This window comes from Pleurodeles waltl, chromosome 8 (genome assembly GCF_031143425.1).
Source record: "Pleurodeles waltl isolate 20211129_DDA chromosome 8, aPleWal1.hap1.20221129, whole genome shotgun sequence".
NCBI lineage: Eukaryota > Metazoa > Chordata > Amphibia > Caudata > Salamandridae > Pleurodeles > Pleurodeles waltl.
Genome location: NC_090447.1, coordinates 194,384,326 through 194,397,126, shown reverse-complemented (window position 1 = coordinate 194,397,126; position 12,801 = coordinate 194,384,326). Strand labels below are relative to the sequence as shown.

Here is a 12,801-nt window from a genome sequence, read left to right as displayed (position 1 = left end):
GCAAGCACAAAGTACCTGGTTCGCGTTCAAATTCTTCGCAAGGGACCACATGTAAAACAGGTAGGTGTGCATCAGTTTCTCCGGGTGCACTCAGACGATGCATCAATAATTTTCCACGCAGGGAAGGCTTTGTAGCCATTTGCGGCGTGCTGACCTGGATCCTCTTTGGGATGCGGGGTATTAGGACGCCCCGGGGACAATGCAGAGAAATCCTGGGCATGCAGGATGAAGTGACAGGAGCTGCGTCGATCCGGTGGGCGATGCGGGGAAATTTCGGTGGCACGGCAGGTGCTGCGTCGATTCTTCTCGCAGAAAGTCAGGCTGCATCGTTCTGGCTTGGCTATGCGTCGATCCAGTGGGCCGTGCGTTGAAGTTCCAGTTCCAACATTGGAGCTGCGTCCATCTCCTCTCGTGGAGCCAGGCTCCATCGTTTCGGTTCGGCGTGCAGTGATTTTCTCACCGCAATGCAGGCTGTGCATCGTTTCTGGCAGGCTGTGAGTCAAATTTTCGCAGCACAAGGAGTTCTTTACAGGAGGAAGTCTTTTTGGCCTTGAGACTTCAAGGAACAGGAGGCAAGCTCTAGCCAAGCCCTTGGAGAGCACTTCTCAGCAGAGCCAGAGGGCAGCCAGGCAGCAGGGCAACAGCAGGGTAGCAGTACTTTGCAGAAAAGCAGTCAGGTGGCCCCTTTGGGCAGCCAGGAAGTTCCTCTTGGCAGGTTGCAGGTTCTGGTTCAGAGTCTCTTCACCAGTGGTATCTTGTCCAGAAGTGTCTGAGTTGGTAGGGTAAGAGGCCCTGTTTAAATACCCAAATGTGCCTTTGAAGTGGAGGAGACATCAAATTGTGGCTTAGAAGTGCACAAGGTCCCCTTTCTGTTCCATACTGTCTGCCAGGGTCCTAGTAGGGGGGTTTGGCAGTCCATGGTGAGGGCAGGCCACCGTCCTTTGACATGTAAGTGTCAGGGCCTCCACCCTCCCAGCCCAGGAAGACCCATTCAGTATGCAGATGTGTGGGTGTGACTGAGCATCCTTTGTTTGGGGTTGTCTGAGTGAAATGCACATGGGAGCTGTCAAGTACCCCAGCCAGATGTGGATTGTAAGGCACAGAAGGATTTAAGTGCAGAGAAATGCTCAATTTCTAAAAGCGGCATTTCAAAAATAGTAATATTAAATCCAACTTCACCAGTCAGCAGGATTTTGTATTACCATTCTGGCCATACTAAATATGGCTGTGTTACTCCTTTCAGATCAGAATCTACCACTCAAACAGTATATGAGGGTAGCCCTAATGCTATCCTATGAAAGGAGCAGGCCTCACAGCAGTGTAAAACGAATTTAGGATTTCTACACTATCAGGACATACAGACTACACAGGTATATGTCCTGCCTTTTATCTACATAGCACCCTGCCCTATGGGTTACCTAGGGCCTACCTTAGGGGTGACATATATGTAGAAAAAGGGGAGCTTAAGGATTGGCAAGTACTTTTAAATGCCAAGTCGAATTGGCAGTGAAACTGCACACACAGGCCTTGTAATGGCAGATCTGAGGCATGGTTAAGGGGCTACTTATGTGGCTGGCACAATCAGTGCTGCAGGCCCACTAGTAGCATTTGATTTACAGGCTCTGGGCAAATGAAGTGCACTTCACTAAGAATGTATAGGTAAATTAAATATGCCAGTAATGTATAAACCAGTGTTACCATGTTTTAAGGAGAGAGCAAAAGTACTTTAGTACTGGTTAGCAGAGAGTCCTAAAACCAGTAAAAACAAGGTCTGAACAGTGGCGGAGGAAGGCAACAGGTTTGGGGTAACCCTACAGACACTGCCATGTCCAACAAAATGGCTTTTGAAAGCTAAGCCCTGCATTACGTCTCACATTGCGTAACGTTCATTTACTGTGTGGCTTCCGGCTCACTGTTCAGAGCAAGGTGGGGTAGGCAGCCTGGGAGAGGCAGCCCAGACTTAAATACATTGATTTTTTAGAGATTTGATCATATCTCTAAATAAATCTATTAATATTTTTTGCAGTTACAATTTCAGAGGGGCCCAGCCCCAGAGTCCTTACGGAGAAACGGCCCCTCTATATCACTGGTTTTATTGTAATTTTTGCTACCCTCAGTGGGTTCACACAGTTGGCTTGCAGATTCTCATATGTTGGTTGAAGTTATATCTTTAAAGTGAGATAGCATGTCTTACTACTTCATGCAGATCCTTTATGAGATGTCTTAAAGTCTTCAAAAACCCTGGACCTAGGACTTTTAAATTGTCTTGTACAACTCACAAGCCATCCAGGTTGTACTTTTGAAATCCCAAAATCATAGCAATAAATTGGACAGTGGGGGCTCCTCCATTTGGGCAGAGGAGTGTCATTCCCCCCGCCAGCAACTGTCTTTATTATTGTTTTCTTTAAAAGCGGTGGGACCATAGGGGTGACGTGCACTGAGTGGGAGCACTTGCACTTCTTGGGCCGCCCAAACACACATGCACGTTAGGCTCCCTCCAGCCCAGCAACTGTGTTTCTGGGCTGGAGAGAGCCTGCACAGGCTCCCAGTCTGCCTGGGAGCGCCTGGCTGAGTGCTCCCAGCCAATCCTGAGCAGCTTCAGGATTGGCCCAGGGCAGGCTGGGAGCCTGTGCTTGCAGAGGCAGAGAAGTGTAGAGGGACAGAGGAGCGACTGAGGAGGTAAGTGTTTTTGTTTTTTTAGTTCAATTTAATGTTAATTCCCTCCGGCCTCCCCCATCCCGAACCTCTCCCCCGCCCCTTCCGTGGCCCTCGAGCCACTACTGAAATTGGAACTTGTTATGGAGTGGTCTGTAAGCTCTTTAAAATGCATTATTACGTAATTCACCTTCCCTTAAGCTAGAGGCTTGGTGAAAAGACAAGAATGTAATTCTCTTAGAGGCATCCTACTTTGCTTCCCCCTGTCAAACTTTGCACTTTGCTCCCTGAGCAGGACGAAAGAAGAGCTTGATCAGAACATGTAACATATTTACATTTCCTGGCTAGCTTCAGCTCAATACCAAAGAGGAAGACAGACAGATACACACACACACACACACACACTGAAAGATTACATACTGTAAGGACAGTGCAGAAGGGGAGACACATGAGAATTTGAAAACTGAGGAATCCTACTACCACTACCTACTTACGATCTCTGGTGAACCATAACCCAGAGAGCGAGGATCGTAATTTTTAAAGCAAGTTGAGAGGCAGGTGCAGGAAAATGTCCTATGCATTATTAAAAAAAATAAAGGTAATTACTTCTCCCTCTGAGTAAATCAGTGCAGCATATATTTCCAAGCAAATTAAAAAGCGCACTGGAGGCATTAGCTGAACTACCCCTTGTGTTTGGTGCAGTTTTGCAATTTGTTTCTCTTGTGTGTGGTTTTATTTCCATTATTAAGTTTGGAAAATCTGATGTACCTGCCATGTATCTAGCCACTTGGGAAGTCCAGACATCAATTAAAAAGGGAATCCTATAAGTATATATGCAAACAGGTTGATTCCTAAGTAATATAATACATGCAAAAGCTGCATTACCTTTACAACAAGTCATTTTATATGCTCATAGCATGCCCTATAAACCAGCTAGCGTCAGTGTATTGGAGGCAAGGGATAGATTGAAAAAGCCAACAATAATTGCCTGTGCTCTCCCTTGAACTGATGTGCTCTACCTTGAACTGTCTTTGATCTCAAAATTGTATTGCAGATTAAGAACCCCATTTATAGATATTGCAAGGGTCAGCATCCAAGCTACACTGAAATTGCTTCCCTCTAGAACCGAGGCATAGTTACCACAACACAGAATGTCCCTTGAGAGACAAATATGCCTGATGTCCTTTCTAGTTTATATGTAACATCACAAATCAAGTGCTTTAAGATATTTTTATCCATTACAATTCCACTCCACATGATTCCAAGTGGGTACGTTGTTTCATACTCAGTCTTTGAGTGTAGGAGAATAACAGTGTAATTCTGACTGATAAAGTTGCATGAAGCTTTGGCTGCAACAGCAAGTGCATTTTTTCCACATTCTTTTTCCCCTAAAATCTTCTCTTTTTCTCCCTTGCTTCTCCCACTATCCTCCCTCACCAACTGCTCCATCCAAAGGCCTACTCATACATTTACCACCTGCTCAGAGAAGGAAGAGAGGGTGAGAAATATATTAGTAAAAGTCCAGTTAATGGCAAATTCTGTGGGATTTTATAACCAGACAAATCATTCCGACAAGGTAAAATCCCATTTCAGGGGGTTGATTTTAACAGGCAGTAACATGCTAAATTTTCATGTGGCTCTAGTGCTGTACATTTCATAATCAGGGCCTAAGTGTCGTAAACAGTTTGATTGCCTAACATTACAAGTTGGGCAATAGTTTATTTTCCTACCACCATAAGGATTTTAATACTTGTATGCAGTAAACACATCATTTGCATCAACAGGACAATAAAGGTGGGCTTTAAAGGGACAATTGAAGGCTGTCATTGCATACTGTAGGAATAACAGATCCTCTACCATATATATATATATACTGTATATATATATATATGAAGTATAGTGCCAGCTAAGGCAGAGTTCTGTGACATTGTAATGGAAAACAACTTTTCATTTTGGACTTCCCAAGTGGCTTATGGGCAGAGAACATTTTTGACGTCCATTGTCTTGCTCATTTAATCAAATAAATGATCTCTGCTTTGGAACATCTGTTATAGTAAGGTAAATATATACACAAAATGGAAATTATTGTGTTAAGTTCTAAAAATCAACTTCTGGCCAATCAAGGTTTGTTTGAGATAAAAGGGTTTCTATTCTGAAACCTGAGTTGTACATCATTCAATTGAACCTGCAATGCACCCCAAACATACTCACCTAAAAAAATCTTGGTATTATACCATCTGCTTTCCACATTCATTATGGCTCTCCTTGTTACAATACCTTTTAGAAACCCCCCCTTGGTTTATTTTCCGAATAGTAAGAAAAGTAACTGATATTTGTTAGGCAGGGCATCTGTTCAGTTCAAAGGCATGCCTCTAGAACGTTTTCCCCACTTCAAAGGCACACGTCTAGAAGCTTTCCCCCACTTCAAGAGCACAACTGTGTATAAAAGAGGAACCTCAGACACCAACTTTTCAGTACACTTTTACAGTTCTGGATATTCTTCCAGGAAGAAGGATTGCTGTGCTGCTACAATGACTGACACTCTGCTGGAATGCTTCTTTAAAGGAACTGCTGCCCTGCTGTGCTGACCTGCTGACTGCTTGCCTGGGGAAGAAACACTGGACCTGCAACTTCGTCTTGAACCCAGGACCCCAAAGTGACTCAAAGGGGAAATATGATGGCCTCCGAATCTGAACCTCGGGGACATAAAAACCTCCACAACAGCTCCTAGACCTGTCTTTCGTGAGCTCCTGACCTCCAAGTGATGCATCCCAGGTCCTGTACCCTTGGTGTGGCTCACGAGCTCTTGAAAGCAAGCTTTTGGGCTCTTCATAACCGCAAACTAGCCCGTTCACACTGGACCCACACCGCTCGCACTGATGTTCTGCATAAACCACCAGCGCATCCCTTTGCACAGCGACATTGGCAGCCCACGGAGGACCCCAAACATGAAGCTCTAGCTCGCTCATCCGCGATGACCCAGACTTCTCTTTGCACCATGTTGACGTCCGCCTGCAACACTCTCCTTGGTTCTTGCGCCCCTCCCCAAAGAGAAAGGGACTCCTAGTGCAAAACTTGAGAAGTTAAATCTTCAGCTGGACTATCCGGGGAGTGTATTCAGTCCACGCTCAATTGTGGTCAATCTGAACATTTGACTTTATCCCGATCTAGTGTGACCAGATAGCTGCGGTTGGTGCTTTATGCTTTTAGGCGCAATACTGCAGATTATTCTTTAAAAATTCAACACAACTCCAGTTCTACTGATTGGGGGTTTGTCACTTTACTCTTGTTTTATTTATTATGTTATGCTCTGTTTGTCTAATCTGGTGTGCATTTGTGTGTGTGTTGTTTTCACTGTTTTACTGTTTGAAGTGTTGCACATATACTTTACATATTGGCTCTAAGTTAAGCCCTGACTGCTCTCTGCCAAGCTATCAGGGGGTTCAGCACAGGTTAATTTGGGGTTTGCTTGTACCTTACCCTGACTAGGATTGTGCTTGCTGCTTGACCAGGGCTCACACCTCAGACAACCAGTTACCCAATTACTCACATACTACTTTGGAACTGTGCTTAATACATTGGTCTCCTAGTTCCCTGTTGCTTACCACTCTTAAAATATTAATGCATGAAGCAGCTCTATCAATAGGCCAGCACATCAGTCCAAGAAAGCTGTTTTATTCTTTTATTTGCTTTCTCCTCATTCCTTATCATAGATGGACAGGGAGGAGCTGAACAGCTTACATGCAGTGGATGAGTCTAGCTGGCCTATAATTTTCTCCTATAACCTTCTCTGCTTCTATTCTTTGTGTGTGACATACGCTGTCACATTTTTGCTTAGGAGTCATAACAAATTATAAGGTGCAACCAACATATGTGGATGGTGTACTATGTCTTGCCTACAAGCAGTGGGAGGTCACCTATTATGCCCCTTAAAACAGTGGTAACAGGAATCTTTGCATACTGGTAAACATTCTCTGATGTCCTTAGTCATTGTGGTATGTGGGTTGATATTCATTGACAAGACCTAGGCATTTGAACAATCAAATACCTTCTAATATTTGAGCACAGGTATTGCATCTCGAGTAACGTCTTTACAACAAAGCATGCTTCTTTTCTGAGCATACAGATAATTTTGAGAGAATTTATCCTTCAGACTGTGCATGGAGAGCTCACAGCATTTCTGGATGCCTCAGTTAAGGCAGGTTACAGTGTATGTCAAGTGACACATTTAATGACCGTCATACTTTACAATCAGTGCTTTTAGTAGAAGGTTGCTCATCTATTGGACAAAATCATGTTTTTCAACATAATAACAAGTCTTTGTTGACCCCCTTGTATTTGCCACCATTACTTTGTATGCCATGCTACCACAGGTCTTGTACTCCGATGGAGTACAAGACCAAGCTCATGACCATGTCCATCGACATGGACATTTATGCTGCTCAATAAAGTTCCTCTATAGTGTTTCTATAGAGGATCAATAGGCCTAGTGCACTTACTCTGACTTCTACTAGTATGTATTGTGCTCATCCTGGTTTTATAGAAGACAGCATGTGATAGATACACCCACCTCACTTGATATAGTTGGGCTATAAGAATGTACCGCAGATAGATGTCTTCTTTGAGAACACAACCTAAGGCAAATGTTTTATTTGAAGTGCTCAGCGAAGACGGCAAACTTACTATGTATTTTTTTAGATCTATAATTCTTCACAAAATGCTGTGAGTTCTTCCCCCGACAGTATGTACAGATGAAACTTCTACTGTATTTTACAAGAGCGACATAACATTCTTACTTCCAGGACATATGACATCCACAGTTCACCTTCACAGATGTATGTTTCATGGGCCAGAGGAAGAAGCATAACATATATTTTTTATAATCAAGGTCAGAGCATTTTCTCGTCTCTCTAATGCTCTGTTAAGAGTCACTGTTTGCGATACAAAATGACTGTTCCTTGTGCCATGTGTGTTTAATTTTCAGTAGGGTTAGACCATTTTGTGATTTGTTTTAATATTCGTTTAATACAATGCTCACAACAATTACAGGTTTTACTCTTATTCCGTGAGGACAGTCTGCATGGAACTCATATGCGAGGTATACCTTCACTTGCAAAATACTCATGAGATACCGGCTTCAGATAGAGGAGTGCATGCACCCACAACACCCTGCCAGTTTAAAATTTTCTGTAAGATATGTTGTGCTTGAAACAAGTCTAACAAGAGAAAATTGGAGCATAACTAAAGTAGAAATGAAGTGTGATATGTGTAGCTCAGTAATAGGGGTAACATAAGATTTTTATTTCGTAGTGCAGTTTGCACATAGTCCTAATTTTCAGTTAGTCCAATAAAAGATATCACGGCCTGGAGCATTAGGTATTGCAAAGGCAGCATGATGAAGCAGATAGCACTGTGCAGTGTGACAGTCTGTGAGCTGGTGAATGGTGGCAGCAGCATGCCATCTAGTACCCCAACAGAAGTAGAGTTGGACGGGGAGTAATTACTGCAGTGTTTCTTATGTTTCTCAAGGAGGCAACAGTGAAAGGCCATTGTGCCTTTGCAAAATAGAATGCTAAGGACCGACCACCCAATTAGAATGCTTCCCTTGCAGGCAAAAACTACACACATAGGCCAGCTCAGGAAGCGGTCTGAGGGTACCAGTCCAGTATACATATTATGGCCCAGTAATTGTTTGTGGATTTGTTTCTCTCTTTTTTGTCCACTTTTTGTTTGTTTATTTTGTAGTCAGCTGAGGGTGCTCTTTTTTCCATCTGAATGGGGGATCAGCATACTTCCATGCCGCTGAGTGCAATAGAGTGAGTTCCAAGTTTCTGATTTGTTAGTTGCAGTGTCCTTCAAAAATCCTTGCTTGCTAGTGGTCTGTTTGCCTCTTTGTCCTGCCTTTTTTCACTTTGGGAGCAGCACAAAGTACTGTGTAATTACGCTTTGTCCTGTTTATCTCTTCTGAAGGGGATATTTTCTTTCAGTATTGGCCTGTTTGCCTTGCACTGTGGGTGCTTGTGCATTCCCTCCTCCACACCAGCTCCCTCTGTAAACATAAACCAACAACAGAGGGGGGCTTTTCCAGTGCCAGCTCGCTCTTGCCCTCAATCTCTTTCTCTTGTTATTTTTAATTTTAGTCTGACTGGCAATAAAAGTCCAGTCAGTAATTGACAACGCTCTGAGCTCTAATTTGAGCAAACACAAGACTATTGCATTCCAAATGCGTGTTGGTTCTTAAGATCTGGTCACACTACCTCAAACCCACCCACTGTTGAAAAACGTGCTTTCTTTTCTAGCTCTGGGCTTCCGTGGCTCTGTTCTTTCACACTTTGTCCCGCTGCCCCCTGCCCTCACTGGAATCCTGATGGATTGTTTTAGTTTTTTTTCATTTTGACATCCTGTGTTCTCAGAGCGATCACTCTCTAGGGTCTGCCTGGGCTTTTATGGAGACCGCATTGTAGCTGAATCAGTCACTTAACAGTGCCCGTCGCAAGCAACAAAAATCTGTTTGCTATGTTTACAGCTCGTGCGCAGAGTTGAAAGTGTGCGCTCTCACTTAGCTCGGGGCAGGGAAGGCTTTGGGGGGAAGCACAGTTCTCATCACAGTGCCTTGGGGCGAGGGGTGGAGAAGACCCAAAGAGGCTTAGCGAAAGGGTGTGAAGAGCACCCTCTCCACTGCACTGTGGGACACCCACTCCTCTCCGGCCAGAGGGCTTCCTCTGGGCATTCCCATTCAAATGCCGCTCCTCCCTCGCCACCAGACATCGGGAGATGGGTCTGTGACAGACGTGACGTCCAGGCCTGCTGTGGGGACAGCTGGGCTGCGGAGCGTCTGGCTTCCCCTTGACTGCATTGTGTGCTGCTGGCAGTGCACGCACGGAGACCCGGCCTGTGTGCTGCTCAAGCTCTGGAGGGGTATTGTGGGCCAGATACCGCTGAGATGAGTAGTACAGTGTGTTGTTTTGTTATACCGCTTGCTTATAACGCAAATGTGTGCGGGTTTATGACAGTGTGACGCCAAGGGTGATCCAGGCATAGACGTCTGAGTTGTGTTGCTAGTGGGTCACAATAATGCTCAGTATCTAATTTTGTGTGTTGTGATAGTAGTGAGATGGTGTGATTTGTATGTATCCATTTTTAGGTTTAGGTGTTTTCTAGAGCGCTTTTGGTTATTTCCGAGGTCTTATTGTACAGTTTTAGGGACGCAGATAATTATACGAGTGTCTTGTTAGCTCCTCACATGTGACGTATTAGTGTTGCACAGTGACAGAGGGTGAGATACACATAATTCTTTGTTAGTGTGTTATGGTGATGCAGTGTGACGTACCCACAGTTTGTATTTGGCGGTTATGAAAAGCAAGATGCATATGACATTTTCTTTTTGTGTAGCTAGTAGCACCAGTTGAAAAAATTAAAAAATTTTGTCAATAGATCTGCGACAAAGGTTAAACTGCCTGTTGATTCTTCTGTGTGATAATGCGTCATGTTACAGAGTAAGATGTCTGCATGAATGTGTGGTGTGATAGTGTGTCAAGTTACAAAGGATGAGGTGCCAGTGTGACACTCGTATTACAGTGACACCAAACCAAACTGTTGGATCAGTACATGTTGCAGTGAACTAAAAAGCTAGACTGATATATTTGTGTGTCCCAGGCATGTTTTGGTGGCATTGATTTGAGTCTGTAATTTGACAATTACACGCTTTGGTGTGTGACAACAGATAAGAAAGATGAGTGAGTCTCAGTTAGTTTGGTATGTCACAGCGGCGGTGTTTGAGATTTTACATTAGTTTAGAAGGAAATCAAGGGCTTAAAGCTTTAAGGATTGTGTAATTGGGGGAAAATATATTCTGGCTCAGTGCTGAAGACATAATAGCTTTGTAACTTGAGAGGTAATTCTACTAAACATTGTCACAAAACGTTAGTGCCAAACATCGCAAAAGAGTCTTATTATTTTCGGGTTCTGAGACCTTAAGCAGCTTAAAATAATGAAAAAGACAAATTTATAGTCTGCATGAAAGGCCTCCAAAGTATTCTCACCACTAAAAGAACATTTTCTCAAACAGTGGCTTCTACATTAAGTCACCTAATAACGCCACAAATACATGCAAGGCATTCTTTGGAATTGACTCCTTCTTAGGTCGAGCCTAGGCAGCGTGCATGCAATGTTTCTCTACATGCTGTAATCTACTTCTGTGGGCTTTCATCACACCTATCTCACACCCATCACTTTCATTCATTCCTTGGCCTGCCTTTCAAAATTCCCCCTGATTTCGTAGGTAAATGCTTTATGTGTTTCGCCTTGAGGCTGATTTGTTACCGTCTAGAAGATGACCCTGTTACATGTATTATTGCACAATCGCCCAAATACCTTAGTGTGGCACGCTACTTTTTTCTTTTTAGGTCAAGTGCGCAAGCGCTCTGGCCTGCCTATCTGTGGGCTTTTAACCACATCCACCGCACGCCTATCACTATCACTATTTCATGGGGTTGCCTTTCAAAAATCCTTTGTTATCATTGGTAAATGCTTTACATTTGTCCCTCCTTGGGGGAGTTTTGTTACCTCGTTGGCCATCAACCCTGTTACATGGATAATTGCATGTTTGATGAAATGTTCGACTGTGATCAAACAATTTTTTCCTTTTGAGTCTCTCCTGCACACTCAGGCTCATGACGGCTGTGGCGCTTTGAATCGGATTGGTTATGTCAACTGTTTTACTTTTCATTTTCAATTTATGTGGAAGAAAAGTCCAATTAGGATTTTACAACGCTAATAGCTCTAACTCTATCAAACGCGAGACCCATTGCATTGGAAATGCTTTTGTTGTTTTACTTCTGGGTCTACAGGTTTACGGTCCTTTTGGCCTTCACCCTGCTGGATGGTCTAACATTGTAAGGTGAGCTGGAAAGAGTCCTCTGAAATCCCAAGCGTCTCTCACCAAATGCCAGTTTGTACATAGAATCATAGAGAAATTCTGCTCTGAGCTTAAACCTTGACACTTTTTGTGTAAAGGGACTGCCTCAGAACTAATATTATCTGAGGATAACAGCAACGTTTGATTACATTCCTCTCGTGATGGGTCTGAGCTGGCGGCAGGTAATTAACAGCTGTTTTTACTCATAGGTGTAAAAAATTGAAATGCAAATTTTTTTATTTTTCCCTTACTTAGGGACCATTTTTAGTCATAAAATGTAACATACATCTGTTCATACAAGACTATTCTTCCCATTATTAACCTTAACTTAAAAATATTAAATGGTAAGGTAACGAAGACTGAAATTTGACAACAGTGGAACAAAGTACTGGACTGAGTATCCTGAATAAATCAATGAATTAAAAGCACAAAAAAGTACCTCTCCTGGATGCTTCGAAGCTATCAAAAAGGTTTATTCTCTGAATGTCATAGGTGAGTGTCGTATTGGGCATCAAGGTTCTGTTCCTGTTGATATTGGTGACTGCAAACTTGAAAGCTAACTCTTCAATGTTGACTGGTTCATTTTCCACTGTTTCAAATATTCCTCCTACAAAAGGAAAGGTGAAAAGGCATTTAAGTGCATTCGGAATAGTGTCTGCCTCTTCCACACAGATCTGCATGAGAAAACAATTGTGAAAAAAACGAGGAATCTACAAGCACTCAGAAAATGGGTTACAATTCCCCGCTATGCAAAACATACTAAGGGGCAAGCAAGTGTTAAACATGTCTAATCACAAAATAATAATGCAACCCTCTCAAATGGAACGTGTAGTCTCAGTCATTCAAATAATTAATGTTCGTAGGCGTATACACTTTCCTCACAGTGAAGATCTCCAATAAATCATTCAGCATGTAATCACATTTTGATTTCCAGCACTAGTTTGAATTACTACTAAATACCTTCTTTTAGAATAATACAAAAACATAACAAATTTTATTAATCAAAACCTACTGCAATTCGCAGGTTGTGAAATAAATGCCGAAGTATCTGTGACAAAATCAGTTGAAATAATGGACTGAACACTCAGCTAATTTGATCTTAAAAACAGGGAATTATCAATCGATAAATCAAATAATAGTTTGTCACCATATAAATATTTCAGAACAATTCCATGTAAAAAAGTTGAAAATCTATATTGATGGTTTTCAAACTAAAACAGGGCAGATTG

At 42.8% G+C, this 12,801-nt stretch overlaps 1 protein-coding gene across 5 annotated transcripts in view; it reads right to left on the bottom strand.

Moving 5' to 3' along the window:
• The window catches only part of GRIK1 (glutamate ionotropic receptor kainate type subunit 1), a 990,817-nt gene that overhangs the window by 570,652 nt on the left and 407,364 nt on the right, over positions 1 to 12,801 (bottom strand). For all 5 annotated transcript variants that reach the window (XM_069204055.1, XM_069204056.1, XM_069204053.1 and 2 more), the window contains exon 2: positions 12,012 to 12,179. In XM_069204055.1, the coding sequence (XP_069060156.1) occupies positions 12,012 to 12,179 (168 nt within the window). The remainder of the gene's footprint in view (positions 1 to 12,011; positions 12,180 to 12,801) is intronic.